This window comes from Cryptomeria japonica, chromosome 11 (genome assembly GCF_030272615.1).
Source record: "Cryptomeria japonica chromosome 11, Sugi_1.0, whole genome shotgun sequence".
NCBI lineage: Eukaryota > Viridiplantae > Streptophyta > Pinopsida > Cupressales > Cupressaceae > Cryptomeria > Cryptomeria japonica.
This window is the reverse complement of record NC_081415.1, coordinates 410,644,753-410,672,494: the sequence shown is the minus strand read 5'-3', so window position 1 is coordinate 410,672,494 and position 27,742 is coordinate 410,644,753. Positions and strand designations below refer to the sequence as shown.

Genomic DNA, 27,742 nt, shown 5'->3' with positions numbered 1-27,742 from the left:
GCACTGGATCAAACATCTTTCCTACTGCAAGTGGCAACTTGAATAATCAAGTTTGCATTAATAAGTTTGTATCCTTATTTAGCAGTGACTTTAAAATCACCAAAACATAGAGTACCGGGGCTGAAAAATGCCTTTCTATCCTTTCTGAGTTGATGGTTATCAGACTCGTTCAATTGTCTCACAATTTCTAAAAAAGCAAACCTGTCAGGCACTATCCTTGGTAAGATGTGAGGGGCACCCTCAAATCCATAAACCCTGATTACAATGCAGCCTTCATAGAGGTACCAATCTCCCCAATTATGGTTGATCTTCACCTTTTTATCAGGGTCCTTGGGCCTCAAGAATCTCATAATTGTCTCAGATAACCTCCAACTTGAGGGATAACCTACGCCCTTGTATATGTCCTTGACAAAGAATTCTTCAAAATACATGTAATGTGCCTAAGGGCACCCATTGTCCCAAATTTATGTCCATTCTTGGACTGGGAGCAAATTGTCTTCTTTATCCAATGTTGTCAAAGTGGTGGCTGCCATATATTTAATTCCCATCCTCTATACAACAAGATATGGCACATTAGAGAATACCACTTGAAATAGACAATAGAATTGTCCTTCTTAACATTAGCTAAGGCCTTATTTAGCCTGTCTTCTATATGTGCTGCATAATCAAAAGGCCTGTTATTTTCATAACTCTGCACATCTACAATGAGCAGCATTAAGTTGATTGGTATGAACATTTGTGCATCAAATCCAAATACCTAACAAACTGCAAAGTATGTCTTCTCAAAATACTCCTCAAATATATCAAAGCTGAAAGGTGGCTTATCCATATCTAAAAACTTTGGAGCTTATCATCTTTTTTAGGCTTGTGGGCAGGGAGCCACTTACGTTTATTGTCAAATAATAAATTCAAACCTTTCATACGCTATTAAAAGATCCTAAGTCAATGGGCATCTAAAAATTAGGTTTAAGCCCAAAAACCTGGCAAATATATTCCCTAGTCAATACAACCACTGGCTAAGCCCAAAAACCTGGCAAATATATTCCCTAGTCAATACAACCATTGGCACACCATCATGTGTATAAATTGTCTTCTTTTATGGCACATAGTTCCTTGCTAAAGCTCTGCTCATTTCAACATTTACAAAAACATTTGGTACTATGAGCCTGGCCAATCCTAATCTCTAAGGGTTGCACACATGATTTTTTCTAAAACATTTTTTGTAATGGTACACAAGGCATAGCCATCAATTGGCTATATGCCATCCTTCCAATTCCGTTGAATGTCCTAAGGTCTATCATGCTAAATTCCACACCCTTGATGCTGCCTAGGTCTTTGGAAGGAACCGGGTAACTAAGCAATTAAATCATCACAAAAATCCCTCTCCCTTTTCATTCTCTTCAATTTTAGTTTGCCCTTGGAAGAACCCTTAAAAGAACTCGCCATTCTAGGGATAGGGTTTTGAAAATTTCCCTATCCTCGGTCTCAAAGAATTATAGGGCCTTCCAAAATCAATTTTGCAGCTCTCTTAAAATTACAGCTAAGCTAAGGCGCACACCCAAAATTACATACGATTACCTCTTTTACGCCCTAAGCAAAGCACCAAAAACCCTAATTATGGAAGAAAGTTGACTGGAGCACTCACTAGTTCTATGGCAACAAATTTTTGCTTGATTGATCCACAAAAGTCTTCCCTAGTTCACAAGAAATTGCGAAATTCAAACTCCTTTGATCTCCTTGAGCTCTGAAAAATTCTTTATCATTAGAATTGTGGAAAGGAATCGACAAAATCCAATTAAATCATCTTCGATTGGCACCATTAATGCCAATTCGTGTAAACATTTAAAACTACCAGTGAACCATTGTTCCTTTAAACTTCTGGCCATTGATCTAAAAGATCAACAGCTATTGATGGAGTTTAAAAAATCTTTGGGAGAAGAGAACGAACATCTTTTTTTGACTTTCCATGTTTTGCCACAACCCTTTCACCGAGTCACTAGGACATTTTTAACATTTCCAAGAAGCATATAGCTCGACCGAAAATCCTTACTCATGGTAATAGATTCCACTGTGGCATCCTTCACTAAACTGTTGAAGCCTTTGAAACGTTCTGGCAAGAGCACAAGTTCCAACGAGAGCGAAACCCTCAACCAACTCACTACCATACAAGACAATCATACTCCTCGCTAGCTCGTTGGAGTTCACAAGGAGCTCGAGCAATCAACAAAGTTTCAATGAAATACAAAGAGGATATAGGCCCACCAACCACCTCATCTTAAGTCTCAGATTGTCGGACCACTGGAGCTCAAGAAAGGCTTCCCCAAAGGGGAGAGCTCCAACAAAATGCCAAGTCACCAACCATGTCAAACATTCCCTTATATCATCAATTCGCAGGAACAAAGGAAAGGTTCCTACAAAAAATGAAGCTCTAGCGATATACACGCATTGCCAACTCATTAGGCCTTTGAGCCCCTTCTTGAATTTCATCAAGTCCCTAGAGCTTCAAAGAGGTTTCAACGAAAGATAAAGCTTCAACAATAACCCAAAAACATTGAATCATCAGCCACGGTGAACACATCTTTGATTTTGCCCACTCGCAAGAACTAAAACAAGGCTCCCACGAGGGTAAGTGTTCCAACGAAAACACTGACGTAAATTAATAGGGACCCACAACTTAAAAACCATATAATGCACGTGAAAACATTTCGTCAACTAGGGAAAAAGGGGCCACGTGCCATATAGACATAAACATTTGGTAAGTGTTCCAGCGAAAACACTGACATAAATTAATAGGGAACCACGACTTAAAAACATATAATGCACGTGAAAACATTTCGTCAACTAGGGAAAAAGGGGCCACATGCCATATAGACAAACATTTGTCAACTAGGGAAAAAGGGGCCACGTGCCATATAGACATAAACATTTGTCAACTAGGGCTAAGGGGTCATGGGCCATATAAACATAGAACATAGGCTTAGGAATTTAGAAAGGAAATAAATCATTCCAAGAATAAACATTTCCTAAGCCATGAGGGGCTGATCATGCTGACGAATAAGAGGACTTAAGTTGTAACTAATGTGACCAGCAAACGAGAGTAGGTGGTCAACACAAAAATATAACACAAAGCCAAAAGGATTAAAAGGGTTTAGGTTTTTAGGGTTTTACAGCTTAATAAATATAAATCAAACCTAAGACCTTAATCCAACCATATTTTCACCTTCCAAGTAGTGTGGAAAAGTCATCTAATTGGGTCCTGTTAACGTGTTTTTTTGATAGCGTCGAACACAAAATAAAGTTACCAACAGTCACCTTACCCTCTCTTGATCAAAATTAGTCCATATGCTAAGATTGCATAAAGTTCAAATGGCTAATTCCAAGGTTCCTCCGGTGCATGGACATGACTCAATTGATTGATGGGTTTGCTGTTAACCCAAGGGGCCTTACGTGTGTTCAATTGAAGAAAACTCATGCAAGCTCAAGGATTTCTATACGAATGATTTGCAATGAAAGCCCTAGTTTTAGATTATTGATTTTCGAATTATGCAGAAAGTAAATTAGAGTGGGGAAGAGAGAACTATGCTAAAGCTAATCTAATCCTAAGAACAGGAGACAGGATCACTCATGCAAAATCAAACCACGCTTCCCTTCTCCAGCAAAGCACAACTACGCGAAGGCGGTGCAATCTTCAAAGGGTGTGTAGAGGTTTTTCAGATCACCAATCCGGACCATCGGATCGAACAATCTTCACCGATGATCGAAGTTAGGCGTACACACATAGCAAAAGGCTCAAGCTAACTTTGCACGGTATACAACAATCAACTGCACACCAAAAGTTTGAGCTTGAATTCTGCAACAAGTACTCCTATCAAATCCAATTCTCCTAACAACATGTAAGCAAATCTAATCTAACTGAAGAGAGAAAGACCATGCAAATTGCTAAAATAGAACAAGAATACACCATCAAAATCGAACAATGTATTAAGTTGGCTACTTCAACAATCCTGATGCAACAATCTCAAATAATAATCTCTCCTCCCTTACAAATGAGGGGGGTCACCCCTTTATATAGGCCTCGGGCCAGGTCACCCCTTTATATAGGCCTCAGGCCATGCAAACCCTAATTAGGGTTTCACCCTAGAAGATTCTCCACTCAAGATGCAACAAGGTGGGAATCAGCAATAAATATCCCATAAAGCCCATATACAATTATTCCATGAGCCCAGAATAGTGCCCACTAGTGCATTAAATGCACCACCTCTTTCAAATTCGCCCAACATGCGTTGAATATTCATCCATGCAAAAATCACCCCATTATGTCATAAATGCTCCATCATTCCCACATGCAGCGGCTGCATGCAAAAAGAATTTTCCATAAATTCAACATGCAATGACCAGGTCGCCATTTGGTCGAATATTCCGGCAATGAATGCACCATCATACTGCCATGCGTTCAATAGATCCTCGCCATGCAAGTGGACCCTATTGTCGTATATCCCACATCTCGAATTGTTGGAGAGAAAATTTGATTCAGGGAGAATTTTCTTGAAGTCTCTTCAACTTTCCTTGCTTGAAGAAGGTTTTTCATCAATTCTACGCATTTCCTATTTTTTAGGAAAATTTCCAAATTAGGGCTCCACGGTCCAAGAGAGAGAAAATTCTCCTACGAATCCAAATCTGTAAAAATTTTGAAATTTGGATGTGATTTGATGCCCGAGAATGAATTTTTTTTAACTTTTCCTGGGGGAAATTTCTTGTTCAGTTCATCCCTGATTCCTTCCTTGCCAAGAAATTGTTTTTCCACCTTCAATTCATCCCGGCGTAGAATTCATGTTGTGAAGGAATTCTCCTTTGAAAAGAAATTTGTTCCTTACCCCTGACGAAGGAAATTCTTCATGCCTTAGCCAATTTTCATGATTTCCAAGAACTATGTCATGAAGGAAGGAATTTCCATAAGTTAGTCAATTTTATTTTTTTCAGAATTTCTTCTTCTTGGGCACAATTCTTTCTCGAGGAAGGAATTTTTTTGTGCTCTTTGAATTCATCACATTCACAGGGAGCCTTTTGACCAATTTGCCACATTTCCTATTTTTTAGGAATTTTCCTAAAATTTACGACCCGGGTCCAGGAGATAGAGAATTATCTCACGAGTCCAAATCTTCAAAACTTTCCGGATTCTGATAATATTTGGTGTCTAAAAATGGAAATTTCAAAAATATTCTCAAGGGGATTTTTTTTTGCTTTTCATTCCTCCTTGACCCTTTGACTTTCATGCCTTAAGACAAATTTTCAATTTTCAAGCTTAAGCATGGAATTCACCATGTCTTGGAATTTGATCATTTTCCATGCCTCCAAGCACCCCTCAATTTGGCGCTTTCCATTAGTCTAGGGCGCTATTTCCATGTGCAGAGGAATTCACACTTTGTTTGGAATCTTCCATCACTTCCTTGTTTTGGCGCCTTCACCATGCCTTGGGCGGAATTTCACTATGGAGGAGGAATTTCATCAAATGTTGAATCCTCCATGACCCCTCCATTTTGGCGCCTTGTTGAGTGCTTTAGGCAGAATTTCTCTGTGGAGGAGGAATTCATTAAATTGAGAATCCTCCATGACCCTTCCATTTTGGCACCCAACTGAGGATTTGGGTGGAATTTCTCTTTGGAGGAGGAATTCATATAATTGTGAATCCTCCATGACCCTTCCATTTTGGCGCCCAGCTGAGGATTTGGGCGGAATTTAGCTGTGGAGGAAGAATTCATCAAATTGTGCTTCTTCCGGACTTGGATGGATTTTGAGCCTCTTCCGAATCAGGCCACCATATAAGAATTTGGGATGATTTTCCAGACTTAAGACAAATTTCCCAAGCTTTCCATTTCAGGAATGGGCTTCCAGCACTCAACCATTTTTTGGCTCTCTCTGTCTGCTTTCTGACTTTTCGGAATTAGAAGTAGTCGCAAATGCCTGACCTTTGTCACCTTGCCCGAATGGTTCTGTCAGAACAAACTTTCCACAAATAGAAACCTTTAAAGTGTCACCATTGGATCCCTAGATAGGACACAGTAATGACTTACTAAAAATAGTAAGTTTGATTTTTGGCAAAATGACGACATTCCGGGACTTAGTAAAATCCCTAAAAAATAGGAACTTTCTAAAAATAGAAAGTTGCTCCGTTTTGGCTCAAATTTTACTGGGAGGTTCCTTGAAGGGTCTTGATTCCAATAGTATGTTTAGTTTCTTCGAAACCCTAACAAAAACCCCTAAAATCTAGGACAAAAGGCAGAAACCCAAAAAAAGACAAAACAGGCCCTAGACTTCACCAAACTTGCTCAAACGAAAAGCAAATTAAATCTAAATGACCCTCAAACACCTGCAACGCGGAAAGACTAACGAGACTGCCACCAAAACCCACAAAAACCAAGACCAAACGACCAAAAGGGCCTACAAGTTAGGGGGTCCCTATCTGGGATGGGGTGATGTGTGATTAGGTCACAACAGGTCCCTTGAGTTATTGATACTTGTGGCACAGCACTAGGTTATGTGTATCATGTGTGCATAGTTGAAATCATAGTTGAACTACTCGCCAAAACCAAAAACTCACCAAGGCTTGAAAAAAAAACTCGGGAAAAACTCGACCAGTACTTGGCACAAACTCGGCAAAAAACTCGACAACTTAAAAAATTGCTTAAACCTAATTCGAAATGCATTTTTTTTGCAAAATTCAATGAGAAGATGCATCCAATGAATCAATAAATGAGAACACAAAAGAAACAAGTTGAGTCTAGATATATTTAAACGCGAAGCGAGTACAAAATCGCATCCTCACGAGGAATGCTGATGGCTGGAAGCAAAATAGTAAATAGTTTTTGTAAAACTAAAAGTAAATACATCATTACAATCACATCTTCCTCTTCCCAGCTCTAGTAAAAACTAGGGGAGAGGTGGAACTAAAGGGTCTAGTCTTAGTGGTTTGTTGTGGACGTGATTGTGCCTCCTCGCTCGGTATGTCTAGCTCAGGCTGTGGCTCGTCCTCCATCCTAGATGTAGCTCTGCCGCTAGTTGGTCCTAGCACTGGCAATGACTCCTCAACCTGCTCAATGTCATCTAGTGTGAAACCAAATCCACCCCCCTCCTCCTCCGTAGCCTACCTCTCCAAATCATTGATGTCATCCTCTGTAAACAATGGAGGTTGCTCCTGCGATGTCCAATCATTGTAAGGATCTATATCATCCAAATCAATTAGACCAGCCGGTGCTTCCTCTACCTTTCTTATGCGCAACCGAAGATTATATTGCACAAAGGCAAGGTCATTGAGGCGGTTTTGAGCTAACGTGCTCCTCTTCTTCGTGTGGATGGCCTCAAACAAGCTCCAATTGCACTCACAACTGGATGAACTACAGGGTTAACATAAGATTCTGAGGGCAATTTTTTTGAGATTTGGGGTATTTCCACCCCAACTTTGCCACCAAGCATCTACAAAATAAAATTAGGTTGTGGTAGCACCCCTCGCGGGGGTCTAAGGGTGAGAAAGACAGGGGTAGGGAGATAGGTCTAGATCTTGGGGGAGAGAGGAGAGAGTGAAATGTAGAGTGGGAGAGAGGGGGATAGAGGAAGAGTGATAGGGAGATAGATAGGTCTACAATTCGGGGCAGATAAAGTGAGTGAGATCGAGAGAGCGAGAGAATGTTGATAGGAGCATACTGATTACTGAAATTTGACTGTCTGAAAATTTAAAAGATCTTCTAAAACCTAGAATTTGCATTATAACTCCTAGAGATCTGAAACCACTCTCAAACATCCTGCCAATATATACATGAAATATAACTTAAAGAATAAGAAAGGAAAAAGACATATTGAAATGTGACTATATTTTGATGAAGAGAATGAGACTGACTTGAAAAAAAGAATAGATAATTTTTTTACATGTTTGGGCCTCTTTTTTTAATGCAGCCGAGTTTTTATGGCGAGTAAAAGTCGTAAAAACTCGCCCTGAAGAAAAACTCACGAGTTTTTAACTACTTGCCGAGTTTTCGGCGAGTAGTCCAACTATAATTGAAATGTATTAATGGCCCAATAGGAGTTACAAGGACATGGATACTAATATGGTATCAAATATGGATATGGATATTTTTCAAGCCCCTTAATATGGATACAATTGGATATGACATTCATAAAATGATGTGTATATACACATCATATATAATATATTGTTAATTTATTTATGGCATATATACATCATAGATAATTATAAATTAGAATAAAATCTAATAACTTACATTAACTAGATCTTACAAAACTAAACATAAAAACATTTAATCACGTTTCAAGATTTAATGTCAATTAAAATTTTAAATATATTGGAGTAAACTATATGCAAATTAAAAATATATTATTATATAATTTATTAAATTAAATATAATACATTATTAAATATATAAATTACAGATTATAACATTAATTTTATATCAAATGTTGACTTATTTATTTTCTTAGATAGATTGATTGAGGGCTCTATAGATCTCCACACCAAATGATAAAACACTATGACAAAGAAGCCTCAATGCCTAGGTTTGGCCAATAAGGCAAAAAAGATGCAACATCATAAACACAAAACCACAGATGCGCTACAAAACAAATCCTAAATAGAACAAAACAAACAACTCAGAACTAGCTAACACTAAACATGCTTGCCAGCCTAGCCTTCTTGTGAGATCTCAAAACCATCTAGGAGGGAGCCTTCTTATAGAACAAGAATTCTTGTAAGAAATTGTTGTGGTTGCCTAATCACCCTCCCTTGAGCTGACTACTATAAGATCCCCAACCATATCTAGAGAATAGGAGGCAATATCATCCTACACAAGAATCTAAGGCCTAAACACGTCCTAGGAGGAAAGAACAAGGGCTACGACAACTACATCTATATAAAGCACACAAATTGAGGTAGGCATCATAGACAAAACCTAATACATGCCCTCACAATCAATTCGAAAGCTTCAAATTATGATAATCTAAAGAAATAGTATGTTGCCACATAGCCTATGAAACAAGAAACTAGTGACATGCAAACTTGGTATCCAAAGATGACCCCACAACAACAAACGGGAAAACATCCTCAAGATGCCACCCCAAGGCATCCTTAGAGGATTGACATTTTCAACAATTTGATGGAAAGGTTTTGCATTCTTCCACCAAGATGTAATATCAAGAGCCATATGCTTCATCCTTGTGCATGAAATTGTTTGATGACCAAGACAAAAACAATTATGGCAACAAAAAGCCAACTTTTCAAAATCCAACTATTATTTCCAAGCTTAGTATTCCACCTTGAGCCAAATTTGAGTTAAAAGACCCTTACAAATATCAATCTCAACCAAAATACAAGCATAGGTTGGATGAGATTAAGCTGTCATTTCAAAAAATAGAAAAAAAATTCCAAGAGAGTTACCAATACTCTCCAAACAAGAAGGAAGCCAAAATGCAACGGGAGATTAGGCAACCTAACCCAAATCAGTAGCACAAAGAAGAATTACAACAGATGATCAAAATATACGTAACATGGTTTCATAAAGAAAGGTCTCACCCCAAAACCAAGGATCCCTTGCAAGAATAAGCTCCCTATCTACCACCAACACAAACAATTACGAAAAAATATTGAACAAAAATCTTAGGCACATAGATAACAATTACATCCAAGAGGAAGGATTTCCATTTTGTAGACACCCAGGAATGCAAATCAAGAAAACTAGACCAAAAATGATGAAATCTACAAATCAAAACCATCTTTACATAGTGTTCAACTTCCTCCACAATATCATGCCATAGTTTATCAAATGAAACTTCTCTAAAAATTTCACCAACAAACCTTCGGGTGAGATTTAAAATATGAAACACAAGCAACATCACCTAAAGGCAATGATCCAACTCTTGATCAAGGCAAGAGTTGCAACTTCTTTACATGGATTGAAGCACCTGCATCCAAACCACAACAACATTATAGTGGAAGGGCAAAGCATCCATATATGTGCTTAATGCAAAAGCTTTCACACATCTAGGAGTAATGGGTGCAATAGCATTAAATAATTACATTTTGGGCATAATTTGGAAGCATTTATAGCGCACTCCAAACTATTTATAGTAGAGTTTGGAGCAAGGGAGGCACAAGCCCCTACATGAAACATCATCGCAATCTCCATCATTCCCTAATTTTTATTTTTAAAGATAAATTTGGTCCTTGGCCAATATGTCCACATTTCATTCTCACCTCTCGAATTGGATGGATCTATCATCCTTGATCCAAAGGTTATATTAGACCAACGATTGCACTCACTTTGTAACCCAACATCATAAAAATTTTGGTTTAGCGGCAAGGATTGCAACTAGAAAACATCACTTAGGAACCTCTCCACCAAATTCAATAGAAATTTCCCCACTTCCAGCATTAAGGACAAGATTTTCCAAAGAGGGGAAACACATTAGGCTCGTCATGTCTTAACTATTTTAAGCATTGTAGTAGTCATAATTTTCTTATTTAGTTAATATTACATTGTGTGGACTTATCCTGCATTCGCCAAACCCACGAATAAATCTACAAACCAAATTACTTGCAAGCCAAGCCTTACAGACAAACTCAGCCACCAAAAAAAAGAATCATATTGGGATCTTAACAATGCGAAGTGATTGTTGAAAAATTGAAAAGGATTTATTAGCAATTGGTTAAAAACGATAAAATTATGATAAATGGGATGCACCATGAAGGTCCTTGTGACGTTGAAGCACTTAATTCAAGCCTAGAGGCAAGAACTTTCTCACTCGACCCTGTTGCAAGGTGTGCACCCTTGGCCTCCTTGTGTTGTGCAGTGTAGCGCTCGGGTTTGTGACATGGCTTAACCGACCCTTGTGGATTCTATAAGTCTAGTGGTTGTATCGGGCATTAAAAGGTCGCTCTTTTGGTGCAACGGCAACCGTACTTCTAACAAGTGGTATCAGAGCCTGGGTCACAAGTTCAAACCCCCTCGCTTGTGCTGGGGGGGATTGGTGCAAGGTGTGTGCCCTTGGTCTCCTTGTGTTGTGCAGCATAGCGCTTGGGTTTGTGACATGGCTTAACTGCAACCTGAGGATTGTATAAGTCTAGTGGTTGTTTCGGGCATTAAAAGGTTGATCTTTTGGTGCAACAGCAACCGTACTTCTAACAAACCCCACCCTATAACACAAAAAGTGACAAGCCTGAGGTGTTGCCCCCAAACCTCATGAGGGTCATTGCCCCTCAATCTCACTAGGGGTTGTCACCCTAGATCCTGTTGATGTGTTTTTCATGCACATGTGAACACAGAATAAAATACTCTCTTGAACAAAATTTCCCCGAATGCTGAAGATTTCGCCTAAGGATCATTCGAGAAGACTCCAAGGTTCTTATATGTAGGGTCTCTACGTGTGGATAAGCTCTTGTGGTATGATGTGATTATGCTGGAATCACAAGGGGGACTTACATTCGACTGTCTGAGCGTCTGATTTGTTGGAATCACAAGTCCTATCTACTAACTGGGAGATAAAAAAATATCAAAAGATACAAGGCTCAAAGAGTCTACTCTAAGACCTAGAATGCGAGAAGATGGATGAACGACTAGGTGGAGTCCTACTGGGTTGGTCTCACCATCAGATTGAACAACCCGACACCAACTCAATGCGATCTTCTAAAAACGGCTTCAAATAAATTCAAATCGTACACCATCTGACTCTAATCACCATTCAAGATAATGCATGAACAATAGACGTGTAATGACTTGAAATTAAATTCATTCTATGCCAGTTGACCACGCAAGGCGCACTTACAATCAGCAAGAGGCTAGTGGTTTGGACTAGACGGATTCCACACGAGTGCATTCATTAACTTCCTTCATTCAATCTAATTAATCATCATCTAAAATGAAGATTCGACAAGAGACCATGCATATTGCAAAGAAACGACATATTTCACCATGACTTCAATGAAAATGGAGTTTATTTACAATCAAGGCAACAATTTCTTGCCTTCTCTTCCTAATCTACTCTAATTGATATTCTATTCACTATTCTACCTACTAATTCTTAGCTATTCTAACCTCTATTAACCAACTATTCACCATTCACCCTTACAAATGAAGAGCCAGGGCTTTATGTAAAGAGCTCCTTACATTTCAATGGCTCTGATTGATTTACAATCAAAGGCTAGGATTACAAGATAGAAACCCTAATTAGGGTTTGTTATAACAAACTCCTTTAGCCAATGAAATAATTACATTTAATATTTGAGAACCAATAGGAAACAGGGGTAGGTGCCTCAAAGTTTGTGTTGTCCCTGATAAATTAGGTACATTGAATCTGGACATGCTAAGGTGGACTAATCTGACTGGAGGAAAAGTGACTGGGATGTCATCTTGTCTGACGTTTGTGTCTTGGTTGATCCTCCTCTGTCTTTTGATGCGATGAATGATGTACCTCTTCAACTTTCATGTGCTTGATGGTCAAGTCATTTCTTTCTCTGATAGCATACTTCGCCTTGAAGTACTTGTAAGATCCTTCTTCTCTATCATCATGTGGTTCCTTTGTGTGGCGAAATGAAGGTTTTGGAGATAGCTTACAATTCTTCGAACACTTGCAGTCTTCCAACGCTTCAAAACACCTTGACTCCTCCTCTATGCATTTGGAATGTCCTCGATGATGATGGGACTGGAATAGGTCGTCCTTGTCCTAACCTGACCTTCTTCCATCTCCAAAACAAACCAAAAGATGATTAAGCACACATGATATATGTATCCTGGCCATAGCACTTTTTACCTTAAATCATTAACAAAAACGGATCAAAATGGAATTTGCTTTAGGATCCTCCCCAGGGACAGGCCCTATAAGAATTTCGCTCTGGACCCTTTGGAAGGGTCAAGAGCGATTTTTTGATTTTGCTCAATTAGACCATTTCTTTCAACATTTCACAATCCTAGACTTAACCTTCAAACCTCCTCCCATCATGATCTCACAACTAGCCCTTTGCCCAGCTCAAACAAGGTGAAAAATAGGGGCTTCAAAGGATTTCGCTTTGGACCCTTTGGAAGGGTCGGGAGCAAAATTCATGATTTGGTCTAAATTCCATCATTTCCTTACCCCAAATTGCTTCCCAAGACAAGCATATACTAGTTTTCTCTCCACCAAGGCCTAGGAATCTATCTTTTGATCTCAAACGTGAGCAAACTAGGTGATTTTGAGGATTTCACTCTGGACCCTTTGAAAGGGTCAAAAGCAAAATTCATGATTTGCTTGTTTTTCCTCACTTAGCTTCATTCTTCATCCCTTAAGTCATTAAGAGCAAGTCTTTGGGCTTCAAAATTGTTTGGGAATGCACTAGCTTGTAGATTGGAGCAAAGAATAGTGTCTTATGAAGAAATTCGCTCTGGACCCTTTAGAAGGGTCAGGAGCGAAATTCCTATTTTGCTTGCTTTCCCTCACTTAGCTCTATCTTTCCTACCTTGTTTTCCTTTGACTCTCACCTTTGGATCCCTCTCACACGAAGACAACACTTGTTTGATCCCAAAAAAGGGCTGAAAGGAGAAATTCGCTCAAAACCATGGCCAGGGACGTGACCTATTTAGAATTTCGCTCTAGACCCTTTGGAAGGGTCAGGAGCGAAATTCATGTTCTAGCTCAAAATCTTCACTTCTAGTGATCACAACTCATTCAAATGCATGCTTAGGGGCATCTTCAAGCTCAATTCACCTTGGTCAATGTTTGTCTTAACACATAATTGGAAGAAAAAAGGAGATTTTGAGAATTTCGCTTTGGACCCTTTGGAAGGGTCAAGAGCGAAATTCAAGATTTAGGCTTGATTCTTCATTTCTTCAACTCCAATCTACCTCAAAAGGCAAGAATACATCACTCCACTTCCATCCACGCCATAGGAACCAAGGTTTGGACCTCATCTAAAGAGAAAATAGGTGCTTTCAAGAATTTCGCTCTAGACCCTTTGGAATGGTCAGGAGCGAAATTCATAATCTTGGACAAAATTATCTTCTTTACTTTCTATCACTTCAAAAGGCAAAAACATGTCAATTTACCCCCATCATGTCCAAGGAACAAGGCTTTTGGTCAAAACAAGGAAGAAAATAGTGCTTATGGAGAATTTTGCTCTGGACCATTTGGAAGGGTCGGGAGCGAAATTCTTGTTCTAGGTTGATTTCACACTTCTTCCCTTTAGTCCACCTTCAAACTTGATCAAACTCACCTTTCCTCACCACAATCAAGTCTATTTGCCATCCACTTAGCTCAAAATCCTCACATTCAATGTCTTAGGCAAAATAGAGTGTCAAATTGAGGATTTCGCTCTGGACCCTTTGGAAGGGTCAGGAGCGAAATTCCTATTTTGGGTTGATTTTCACTATTCCATCGCCTCAATCCACCTTTCAAAGGCTAGAACACATCAAAGTCCTTCCATCCATGCCTTAGAAGTCAAAAATTTGGCCATAACAAGTAGCAACATAGAGGATATGTGAATTTCGCTCTGGACCCTTTGGAAGGGTCAGGAGCGAAATTTTCATTTTAGGCTCATTTCTCACTTCCTTTCTCCTTTCCATGCTTTGGACATAACTTCTCAGGCCTCCTCCTATCATGATCAAGTGAATTTGCTCCTTGAATTGGCATTTAGTTCAAGATTTTGTGAAGAAATAGGGTCCTACAAGAATTTTGCTCTAGACCCTTTGGAAGGGTCAAGAGCGAAATTCACCCTTAGGTTCAAATCTTGACTTCATTTCCCACATTTTCTTATCCAAACAAGTGTTTTGCCTTCACTAATGCCTGAGAATGAGCTAGTTCCTAGTTTGGGGTCAAGGTGGAGTGTCTTATAGAGGAATTCACTCTGGACCCTTTGGAAGGGTCAGGAGCGAAATTCCTATTCTTGGCTCACTTTACCTTGAATTTGACTTGACTTTGCCTTAGACTCACCCCTTTGATATATTTCCTTCCATATCCTTGCAAATTCACTCAACCACTCTGACTTAAGTGAAATTTTAGGTCCTTTGTGAAATTTCGCTCTGGGCCCTTTGGAAGGGTCAAGAGCGAAATTTGAGATTTTACCTTAGAGACCACTCAAACATCCAAACTTCCACCTCAATCACATTCCTCCTATCTAACAAACCACCTTGAGGAGTTCCTTGCTCAAATTTTGGATTACAAAGACATTTCAACCATTTCGCCCAAGTACCCCTAGAAGGATAGGACCTATCCTAGAATTTCGCTTTGGACCCTTTGGAAGGGTCAGGAGCGAAATTGGTGAATTGGGCTAGAATTTCTCATTTTTTCCTCAACTTTGCCCTTTGACTTGGTTCTTAGATCGTTCCTTCATCTTTTCAAGTCGATTCACCTTCAAGGTGATATCATTTCAATGTTTTTGATGACAATTCAGGTCTTTTCCAAGGATTTTGCTCTAGACCCTTTGGAAGGGTCAGGAGCGAAATCTTTCCTCTAGGCTCAAATTTTGACCTTTTCATCAAATCTCCAAGTCCAGACTTGTCCAAGGTGTCCCCAATGGGCAAATAGGTTAGCTACTCATCAATCTATGCCCAAGACTTCATAACTCATCAATTTGACCTATCTCAGACCCTCAAAGATGATATTCACTCACAAAGCTTCATTGACTTCCTCAAACTCAGACAAGACACAACTAACAACAAAAGCAAAACTTGACCTAAGGAAGGCATTCAATGAGACCCTGACCTGGATCATCTACTGATTCACCCTAGCCCTAGCAGAGCCTGCTATCTTAGTGATCCCTCTGGCAATACTCAAAATGCAAAGGCTAATAGACAAGAACCTAAAAGACCTAGAAAACAAACCCTAGAAAGCAAAAGTAGGGGTCCCCATTTACAATGGGGCGATGTGTGAAATGGTCACAAGAGATCCCTAGACTGATTTAAAGAATGCAAAACATAAAAAACATTTTGGCTGCACCAATGAAAAAGTAGAGCCTTTGCCCTTTATTTGGCTTGAAATAACAAAAACTATGGTTTTTCCCTATTTTTATGAAATTTTCAGCAGTTTTGAGTATCTCAATTGAATCCCAAGTTATCAAATTCCATTTGCACTTTTGGTTTGCCAAGTCAATCTTAATTCCAGGTAATGCTAGTGTGACCAAAATAGAATTTGTGTTCTCTAAATTCATTCTTTATGTGTCTCATGCACTATTTAAGTTTATTTTGTGTATCTAAAAAAAATATTTAAAAACTTTTTGTTGAGCCCAGAGTCTACATCAATATTTCAGGCTGCCAAGTTCCTACGGCATGAAGGTCCATGCAGCCTCACTGCCCTTAATACGGGCTTGGCTGGGGCTCCACCCCTCAAACATGCCCTATATCACAACAGGGAACACACCTGGGGCACTGCCCTCAACCCCACTGGCGACTGCTGCACCTAGCCCCCCACACTGATTTTAAAAAGAAAAGACATAAAAATTGTTTTGAACTACACCAGATAGAAAAGCAAATGTTTTTCCCCTTTATTTGGCTTGAAACAACATAACAGTATTTTTTCCCTACTTTTATGAATTTTTCAGTGCTTTTTTGTTTACCGATTATTTTCCAAATAATTTAATTCCATTTGTACTTTTGGCTTGCCAAGTTAGTCTCAATTCTGAGTAATGCTGCTATGATCAAAATCGACTTTTGTGTTCTCTAAATGAATTCTTATGCATTGCAAGCATTATTAAAGTTTCATTTTAGACAAGAATTATGTAAGTTTATTTTGTGTATTTTCTTAGCCCAAGGCAAAATTGTGGGCTGCTAAGTTTTTGCCACGTCCAAGTTATTGAACAATGCACACAACAACCTTAATAAAACTTTTCGTCATTCTATATCCAAACGTACATGCAATTATATTTGTTAAAGTAAATTTTGTAACTTGTGTACTAAGAAACCAATACGTTTCTATTGCTGGAAGTTGCAATTATGCAGATTGGCATGATTAGAGTGTAACACTCGCACATTAGAATTCTGTAACATATGTTGGTTCAACCATTGTGATCCAACATGAGACTTGCTCAAGCCATTTTAACTACCTCTCTCTATCTCTCCGAATGTCATGTATGAGGCCACTATTCGATTGACTTCACTCAAATACAACAAACAAAGAAAAGATGCAAACCACAACAGAATTTAGTTAAAAACAGATAATCTCACAATTAAAAACTTTAATGTATAGGTGATAAATTAAAACAGAAGAAGAATGAAGCTGAGGATCCTTCCAAGTTCTAACTTTAGCAGGCCAATGTTGTTGATAACCCAATAAAGAAAGGAAAAGAAGATTTTGAGTGGCCATAATTCATCATTACAAGATTTTTCAATAAACATTAACAAATCAATAACACTGGAAAACTCTACACTACTCTGTGTTTCTCTCTAGAAAGAATTTGAGCATTGAAGAACCATAAATCCAAAATGCTAACTTTTGCAAATAGCTCAATGTTATGAAAGTAAAATGCATGTGTCTATCATTCTAATCATTTGACCAAGCATATCATTTTTCAAGGACTTTCAACCAGCTCTGAAATTGAAATGCTATATCATTCATTGCCCCATGACATTGCATCAACAGATTATTAAATCAGTTCTCAAATAGGAATGCAAATGTATACTAAAGGCTCTAAATCTCAAATTCTTGAGAAACCTCAACAGTTAGAGGCTTAGAGCAACATAATCAAATATTTGAGAGATGTGGGGGCAAAATACAACTAACAATGCGAGCAAAATAGCAGAACAAAACAAGAGGGATTTCATTAGTATGTAAGCCACTTACCATTATAAACTCTACAAACGCTATACGAGTGGAATGATGATAATCTCCTAGTAATCTCAAACGAGAAACCTGAAAATATATAGATAAAATATTTCAATCCACTACCTGTTCTTCTGCAATTTCCAAAAATAAGCACAAGGGAGACATGAATTAAGCAGAGAGAAGTGGTACCCACCTCACCACAAAGTGACTCAAAGAAAAGTTTCACGTCTGCTTGAGAAACCTACAAACATATTGATAAAGGCATACAATAACGCTTCTAATTGCCACTGTAGCTCATTACATATGCAAGCTCAACATATTTCAGCCCATACTGGACTTTAAAACATATAATTCAATTACAAAGGCTATGCAATTGCAGACCAAGCTGTAATAAATATGAGGGATTTGCAGTTCACCTTCTTGTCAATGTTTGTACAATAGATTGTCCGTGCACACATCTCCCGCTCATCTTCTGACTGAATCATGATTGTCAAGACTCAAAACAATTAGAGCATTCTAATACTAGCATTTTTGTGTAATTTATTAAGCTTCCTTCTGAGGGCATTGCCAGGATAGTGAGACACAATCTGCAAATAAGTTAGATCATACTCACCCTTGGAAGAAATGTTGGGTTTACTGGGGCAATTGCAGTTTTAGAAGGTAGGACCCTGACAGGGTAATATCCCAGCATGGTCCCAGCAAGACTCAAAGCTGCTCTTGCATCCTCTACAGATTAAAAACCATGGGGAAAACTCTCTTTCAATTTACAATTACACAAGAGAAGCCATGCTGATCCAATTTATCATTTAAGTCTCAAATGAAGACTTACCCTCACAAGTGAATTCTACAAAAGCAAAACGGAGAACTGAATTTGGATCGCCACACACACGGCAATCAACAACCTTTGACCAAAAGAGATTCCAGCCTTAGGAATGCTCATTGATTGCAATGTTTTATGAAGATTTCGACACAAGGGCAAATAATGAATGAGAAATGAAGCATGAAAAGTCACCTGCCCACAATTGATAAACAAAGCTGCAAGTTGCTCTTCAGTCACCTGAGTCATATGAACAAAAGCAACGAGAGATTGTCAAGGTTTTTGCTGCTACCTCCATGCTCAAATGCCACAGATTTCATGTCTTGAGATCTTTTCAAGAGGAATGGTATTTTGTTATGGAATTAACTGTCAAACATTCATTTTCAAAATATTTTGTAATCATACAAAACAATGCTTTTAGTGGCCTGGAGAAAAAAATAAGAATACCAAAACTATGCCTCTTCTGGAACACAAAGTGCGTTCATGTTAAAGTTCCAGTTACCAAGTTCATTGCATTCAAATAATCATTTGCACTTGTGTTGCATTAACGTTACAGTTTTCAACAATGAGGCACCTCTTGAAGTACTTTTATTTATAGGCTGACAACCTTATTTAAGTGATTCCCTTTATAGCTGAGGAAGACAAAGAAAGCTCTATCTCTTATTTCAGCAAGAAGAAAGGCAATTTTTTAATGGATCGCCTAAAGTTTAAACCATAGTAGCCATGTCTGTAAAAATATGAATTATGAGAGATCCAAAAAACATGTGTAAAACACCTTCAGCAAAAAGGCTTTGCGAGTAAGAAAAAGATACACAATAACAGTTTAAAAAATTCAAGCAAACATAACTTCTTTAATTATTCTATTGGAATCATGATTTAGGACAATAAGCATATAGAAAATATAAGTCGTTTCAGGTTAGAGAGGGCCGGTCGATGTTTTATATGCACAGCTCAAACAAATGACGAAACGTAGTGGTTTTTTTAATTTGACAATTTTTTGCTACCATGGCCATAGCATACATAGCTGGGTAGTAGAAAAGTCTCTTAGCTCTACTACAACATACTTTACCCTTATTTTGGACTGACTTAAGTTGGAAAAACAAGGGGGGACGCAAAATATTCCATATATCAATTGTACTCGTTTCAATGCAATGTATTATATACTCCCAGAAGAAAAGGAGGACCCAAACTTGCAATCCCTCTTGATTGATGAAAAATATTCTTCTCTTCATGGATATATATGCAGCGTACGTTTATTTTCTATAGTACAACTGCAAAGGATATGCTTCGGAGCAACTTATGCTTGCATGCCATAAAAATAATTGCACCAAACAAAGGAGCGAAAATCTTATTGCCAGAGGGTTCTCCACATGTTTTAGTTTATCAAATGGATATGAAAACATGCAGATCATGTTACGTTTCAGGCGTATTGTACTACAGGTTTAACTGGAGTTGTAAAGTTTCGGTCACTCTAGAGCTTGGCGATGAGGAAAAACCTCAGGTGTACAAAAATTTGGAAAATATTTAGGGTAACAATGGAAAGAAAACCCCTCGTGTGCCCGTGCAAGCTGGTTTCATACGTTAAATTGGAAAAAAAAAAAAAAAAAAAAAACACAACCTTTTACCCATATAAGCGAAAGTCACGTACTAACGGAATTGATAAACAGACAAGCAATTCCCTTGTACTGACCATAAATATAAAAAACGTCTACGCAGTTACCTGTTGGTCAATGTCTGAGACATATACGGTTCTTCTAATGCTGTCTTCTCTCTGAGCTATACTTGTTCTGCTGTTCATTCTATTTTTCCCATGATAATTATTTTTTCTCTGACGCACAATCAGACACAGAGCCGTTAGAAAAAAACCTAATTTGTAGATCATCTCAAATCTTTGTCAGTATTATTTGATAAGTATGAAAAAGTATTATGGACGATGAAAAATTGAAATCTAGAGCCAACCAAAACTTGAACAGTGACACGGAATGCCTTTTCCAAGCCCTACCCTTCTAGTGTTATTATTATTGATGATAAAGGCGCTGGTTGTGCCGTTGATGAAGTTAGTGTTATGGTTGTCATACATAAGAGCATTAGCAACAGAAAAGGCAGACGCATGGCTGGCAAGCGAAGGCGGAACGAACTCCTTGGCCATAGGATTCAGCTTTGAGAGCAGATCCTCCAAGTCCCTCATATCACGATGGAAATCTTGCGAACAAGCCTCCATGTTCTCCCTTCCATTCTCATGCGGACCACCACTGCTCAAGCGCTGCTGCACCGAAGAAGAAGAAGAAGAAGGTGACGAAATTTGCACAATATGCGCACCCTGCACAGCCTCGTTATGATTCTGCTGCAGTAAAACATGCGCATTATGTTGAATACGATTTGCTTCACTGCTCTGCTGATTTTGAAGAATATTTCGCTGAATCTGCGAATTATGATCAAAGCTCAGATGATTCTGCTGCAACTCCTCAGCGTGCAGGTTCTGCATCGCATTTTGCTGATTTCGCAGCATATGTTTCTCATTCTGTGCCATATTTAGCCGATTCTGCAAAGGAACCTGCTGGCTATACTGAATACTCTGCTGCAATTGCTGAACCTGCTCATTAAAGCGGCCATTTAACTGTAAAACCTGCGCATTGTCTTCCATCTCAAGGCCAAAATTTCGACTTGCCGACGCCACATTTAGTCCTATTTCCACAGCAGCTTCGTTTGCCATGATCAAAAACGGAAAAAAAAAAAAAAATTGAAACCCTACTCTTTCATTAAATTTCAAGCCGTTTCGTTTGTCTTGTGCCGTAGAAAAACCAGGTCAAAGAAGCATCATCGCCAGTAAGTCCAAGCAGATGCATCTATACTCCATTTGCAAAAGACTGTACCGAATTGAGATGCACATGACTGCTCTGCGATTATTAAATTTCCATTTTTTAATTTGTTTTCCTCTTCCACCTAATCTCCTTTGCCACTACTGCTTCTTCCTCCTCTGCCTTCTTCTCAGGCAAGGACTAGACTAGAGCATCATACCATATGCCCATGCCCATGCCCCATGCCTATTTGACATGATGGCCATGGCAATTAAGAAATGAGTATGTATACGTGGAAGCTCAAAAATGATCTATGCGCGTACGATGATGCAGAACTGGTGCAGCATAAGACGTGTGTCATGCTGCCCGGTAGCATGGCTACCATGTCAAATTATTTTTTCTGATTTTTAAAACGAAGTATGTTAACAACCTGCATCTTTTATTTTTTATATGTTTTTTTCTGTAAATGTTTTAGTTTCTGCGTTTGACACTATATAATTATGGTATATTGGGAATTAAGAGACAGGTCTCGACAGCGGCTTGACCTCAACACCTATCTAAGCCATATTTATTGTCCAATAAGAGACTCACACGTGCAATCCTTTTTATGCGGCAACAAGATTCGGTTGGAAAGTAGATAGTAGAGATTACCTAGCGGATTTAGGTAGTTTACCGCTTATTTTTGCCCTCGCCTAGGAAGTGAACTAACTTCATGCCCCTAAAGATATTGTGGGGGAAATAAAGTAGCTTTAATTCTAATTTAACTTTAATCAATGATATAAAAAAATAAAAAAATTGTAAAGTTGAAAAAGTGAATATTTTTTGTTTGTTTTTTTTATTTTAGATTTATTGTGATGAAGGTTCTTTAAATGTAATGATTTTGTGGGTGATATGTTTTTATATATAAGTAGATAAATTATTTTCACATATTCTAAATGTTAAGATGTATATCTATTTATATTTGTACTACACAAAGGTTAAATTTTGCAATCCAATGATGATTAAAATCATTAGTATCGTTTGTCTTTTTTCTCAATTGAGTTATCTTCTTCTGTTGTTTAGTTTTATGTTACTAATTTGTTTGCACCTCAAACTCTTTTCCTCTACCTACATTGACAAAATTGTCAATTCTAACTAGGTAGTGATTGCTAAACTACCACAATGATTTGTGTACTCGTTTTATTTGTGTATTTGTCATAACAACTATGAAAATGTCATGACCATCACAGTACTCGCCATAGAAATTTTACAATCACATTTATGTTGTAGCGAGTAGTTTCACCTAAGTGCATAGAAGCATGATTTTTTACCATTTCAAGTTTGTGTCTCTTTGTTTTATGATTTATTTGGCTTTCACTCTCCTCCAACATGTCTAGAAACTTCCTCTATTGTGCTAAAAATGTGTGAAAGAGTTTTTGGAGACACTTATTCCATAACAATATTTAGAATAAATTTCTTGTATACTCTACATATCCTTTATGCAACCAAGACATTGTATGCTTTTTTACAACCTCACTCAATTGGTATCTCCCTCATCATGTGTCTCAACTCATTTGTGTAATCAATTGTCACGCCTTGACTTTTTGCTTGCATTAGTAATACAATAAACCGGTTGAGACTATTGGTTTATTATCTTATGATTGTTTGATTATGGATAAATGTGTTTGCGAGATAGGAAATTAGATATCATTTCTAAATGTATGAAATTGAAATTGAAATGATGATGAAATATTATGTTACACGTACTTTGGTTATGGTTTTATGAACTAATCTATTGATAAGAGTTTGAGTGTGAATGAGTGCAAAAACATGTTGAAGACGAGAACATGGTTGAGGTAGAGATGTCCTAGTTGTCAAGCAACAGTTGGTATTATGGAAATTTGATGCACACACTCATGTAGTTGCATTCATACTATGTTTTGAATGGTTCATTGTGCATTTTGTGTTGTGTGTTGTGCTTAAAATGATAATGATGTTTTAAGATTGTTTGAATGATTACATTACAAATATGTGCATTAACGTTATTGTCATTATTTGTTTACAATGTGTACTCTTTTTTAAAATGGATTAGTTACGAAAAATATAAAATCATTCATTTATATATTAATATTTAGGTATTGATTTAAATTAGAAAAATCAAATGCTAATATTAATGTCCATAATGACAAAATTTTCAAAATGTGTGTGTGTGTGTGTGTGTGTGTGTGTGTGTGTGTGTGTGTGTGTGTGTGTGTGTGTGTGTGTGTGTGTGAAAATATACATGTATATAAAAAATACAATTTATATATATATATATGCAATTTTTGAAATATATATTTGGTTGTGTGTATGTGTATGTGTATGTGTATGTGTATGTGTATGTGTATGTGTATGTGTATGTGTATGTGTAATTTTATGTATATATTGAATTTAAAAATAAAAAAAACCTAAATGTTTTCTTAATAAAAATATAAAGTAATACATTGAAAATGGAAGTTTAAAATAAAAATTATTGAAAAAAATGCTTTAGAAAACCTGTATGGTGGTGACGAAGGGCAATTTGCATGAGAAGAAGGGAAGTTTTAATTAAAAAATTACAACTCATAATTAAGTTGATGCTCCCATCTAGAGTCAATTTGCCCAAATAAAGAAAGGTCGCCCAAAATAGAGGGCAAAAACATCAATTACAAGGAAAACAAAATTAAATTAAATCTATAGTTTATGAGGGATGCCTCCTTAATAAAGGAAGGGTGACATCTTTGGTAAAGATACACAATCAATTCATTGCATTTTGGGACATTATTTTTTTACCAATAATGTTTGGAGGAATTCAAACTTGGTAGCTATTTTTCTTAAGAAAGAGGGTGTTTCTCTTGAACAGTTACAAAGGTTTCCACGTAAAATTTTGGGCGAGTTTTCTAAGAAAGAAATTGACATAATATAAATATTTGTTACCACGTACACACAACAATTTGAAGAAAAATGGCACAACTTCTATTTGGTTGGAATCAGCATTTCTAGCATCAAATTTGGGGCTTTCTCTAACAGATCTAAGTAATAATCTTTATGGTTTGTAGTATGTAAATCTTACTTGTGAATTCTTGCATTATAATCTGTATATAGGATGAAAATGTTATGTTTAAATAGTGATTTCCAGATCTTCATTTCGTTGTCTATGAAGATTATGATTTTATGTAAACTCTCTCTCTCTCTCTCTCTCTCTCTCTCTCTCTCTCTCTCTCTCTCTCTCTCTCTCTCTCTCTCTCTCTCTCTCTCTCTCTCTCTCTCTCTCTCTCTCTCTCTCTCTCTCTCTCTCTCTCTCTGAATCTATGGTAATTTGTTGTCATGGAAGAAACTCCCTTTGAATTGCTTAAGAACAAAATTACAAACAAAGGTGCTTGGGGAGTGTTGTGCCTACACCCAAGATAGTAAATCTCACATAGTGTCACTTAAATTGGATGAAGGCATCACTGTTCAAGGGATCCTCAACCATATTCCAAAGGAGAAGTAAGCCTATGACACATCTCTACCATAGTGCACTAAGCAGATTCATACCTTGAGCCTCAAAGACACAAGAAATGATGTGGTGCGGGAAGAAAGCATCTAGAGTGAATCCATTGGAGGGGATAAAAAAAATTCATGAGAGAGCTTGAGCAACCTTTTCCTCTTGAATAATATCTTGCAGGTCTTGCCATTATGGCAAGCACTTATCCACCACCCATTCCAACATGTGGATAACAACCATATTGGCCAACTTGTTTGCATCCATGTTGGCCTCCCTATAAACATGCTTAATTGAGAAGATCGATCTTTTCAGAATCTCCCATGTCTTCCTGACCAAATTTGATAGTTTCTAATTCTAAGAGTCACTCTTTCTAATTGCATTCATAGCTAAATGTGAGTCCCCTTATATCTCTACTTCTTGAATTCCTTCGAGTTGGCACTCCAGAAGGTCGCATGTCAACGTGATGTCAACATTGTTAGCTTGGCTCTATTATTAGTGGTGTTGTCAATGAAGCTAGGGACCATCTGCCACTACACCAAGAGCTCAAATTGTTAGTGAGAGAACCACTGAAGAGGTTAGGGTGTCGAGAAGGTTTGAGGGTCCCACATGACAATAGTTTATCCCCCTTAACCGAGAGGTATGCACTGGACATAGTCAGCCATGAGGCGAGTAAACTATCGAGGGTGGGAGTTGAACCCTCCCCAACAGAGTCACAAGTTTTGTTAACACAGGCTAGTTGCCACTACACCAAAAGCTTGAATTGTTAATGAGAGAACCACCAAAGAGGTTAGGTTGTCAAGAAGGGTTGAGTGTCTCATGCAACAACACTTGGTAACAATTTTTATTAAGAAAGAGGGTGATTCTCTTGAACAATTACAGAGGTTTTCACACAAAAATTTGGGCGAGTTTTCTACGCAGGAAATTGACATAATACAAAAATTATTAGCACACACACACACACAACAATTAGGAGAAAAAGGGTGCAACTTCTACTTGGTTGGAATCATCATTTTTAGCATCAAATTTGATGCAGGAGCATCCCTGGTTCATAGCAATCTTGCATCAACCAAAAACATTTCCTTTATGTTTTTCTTTATGTTTGTAGTTTCAGCATTTCTTTCTGCGTGTCCCGGATTTGGCTCACCGAAACCTGTGGAGTTGGATTTTTCTTGAAGACCTAATCATCTTCCTTATTCCCAAACCGTGGGGCATTTGGATCATTTCTGGCAAGTTATCGCTATCGGATTCCAAGACAGTTTTTTGTTACCGGTTGTCTGGACCTATTTGCATCGGTGATCTACCAGATCCCTTCCGTAGCTTGCAGAGCCCTGACTATTGATTCCAATGTTCCTTAGCGTGTGGTCGACCTTTTCTCATGATCTATGCTTCATCCTTTGGATTTTTTGGAGGAATTTCTTTGGCAAAGGCTGACCTTGTTGGTTTTGCACATTAGGTCTTGTTCTTCGGGTTTTTATCCCTTTTTGGGCCAACCAGATACCCTTGGATTGTATAAATCATTGTAATAGAGCATTAGAATGTAATCAAGAAGTAGACTGAGCATAGAAGATAGATCTTAAGATTTGAGGTCCCGGTTGTGACCTGTTCTGTATTTTGAGCATGTTTTAGCAGGCCAATGAGCCGGTTTCAGTAACCCAGTTGTTATCGATTGGTTGTAAACAGTTTTCATGAAATAATTCAATCTATTCTGCATTGCTTCTGTATACACCTAAAAATGGTCTAAAGATAATTAATTAAATAAGCAATTATTTAATTCATCCCTCCTCCCCAATTTAATTAAATTCACTAAGCAATTTGATTAAATTTCTCTCATTCATCTACTTATTAATAAATCTAAGGATTTATTAAATAGGTTCATTTCATTTCACCCTTTTAATTAATTAATTCCCTCCATGCAAATTCATTCCTTCTAAATCCCCTAACTAATTAAAACAAATCAAATCATGAGTTGTTGAGATTAATTAGCCATTTTCCTAATATTTGAATTTTTAAATTCAAATTCTCCTAACTTCTACCACTCCTAAACCTAACCATTCCTAAACCTAACCCATTCTACCTACCACCATGTCCCCTTTCATCCAACATATTCTAGAACCTTTGTGACACTTGTCACTAAGTGTTCCCTTTAATCCAACCCCCTTTGCCAACTTCCTCCAATTTAACCATTGATATCTTCAGATCAATCTCAACTGTTGATTCATGCCAACTCACCCCTAGCCTTGGAAAATCCTATAAATAGACATCATTTTGGAGCAATATTGGTCCCAATTTCATATGATTTTTGCATATCATTTGATCCCATCTCATTCGTAGCTTAAGCATTGTTACTATAGGCATCTAGCTTCTAGTTTATCAGTTTTAGCAATGTTATCATGCTCATTTTAGCTTAATTGCATCTTCATTCTAGTTAATTTTCTAGATCAATCAATGCATTCATATGGCTTAATCATGCTATTCTTGCTAAGATCATGCATTTTCAGCATTCAAATCCTCCGTCTAAGTGTAGTCAAGTCACTGGAATTTTGCATAATCCGATCTGAGAGCATTTTTCATACTCGCATTTACTAGGAGGCAATAAGTCGATTAGCTATGGTTTTGTCTTTCATTGTTTCAATTTACTAACCATTGCTTGTAATGATTTATTGAGTGCATTGTGGTTGCAGGTACAGGTACACTTCACAGAGCACGACATTTTGGCGCCCACCGTGGGGCCGAAATCATCATTTTTCAACCTCCCAAGCTTCCTCAAACTTCATCTCTGTCAGATTAGAATCAAAATGTCGTACGAGTTGCCTTTCTAGCTCGTACAAACTTCCTTTTAGTCTTGTTTGATACCTC

At 37.8% G+C, this 27,742-nt stretch overlaps 1 protein-coding gene across 1 annotated transcript in view; it reads right to left on the bottom strand.

The window, feature by feature from the left end:
- LOC131041462 (polyadenylate-binding protein-interacting protein 12) overlaps nt 1-21,869 on the bottom strand; it is a 94,042-nt gene extending 72,173 nt beyond the window's left edge. The window contains exons 1-8 of the mRNA XM_057974573.2: nt 20,607-21,869; nt 20,325-20,432; nt 18,800-18,844; nt 18,617-18,689; nt 18,401-18,513; nt 18,204-18,263; nt 17,981-18,028; nt 17,806-17,874 (exon numbers count right to left, since the gene is read on the bottom strand). Coding sequence (XP_057830556.2) covers nt 17,806-17,874; nt 17,981-18,028; nt 18,204-18,263; nt 18,401-18,513; nt 18,617-18,689; nt 18,800-18,844; nt 20,325-20,432; nt 20,607-21,317 — 1,227 coding nt within the window. The 5' untranslated portion in view covers nt 21,318-21,869. The remainder of the gene's footprint in view (nt 1-17,805; nt 17,875-17,980; nt 18,029-18,203; nt 18,264-18,400; nt 18,514-18,616; nt 18,690-18,799; nt 18,845-20,324; nt 20,433-20,606) is intronic.
- Nucleotides 21,870-27,742: the final 5,873 nt, after the last annotated feature.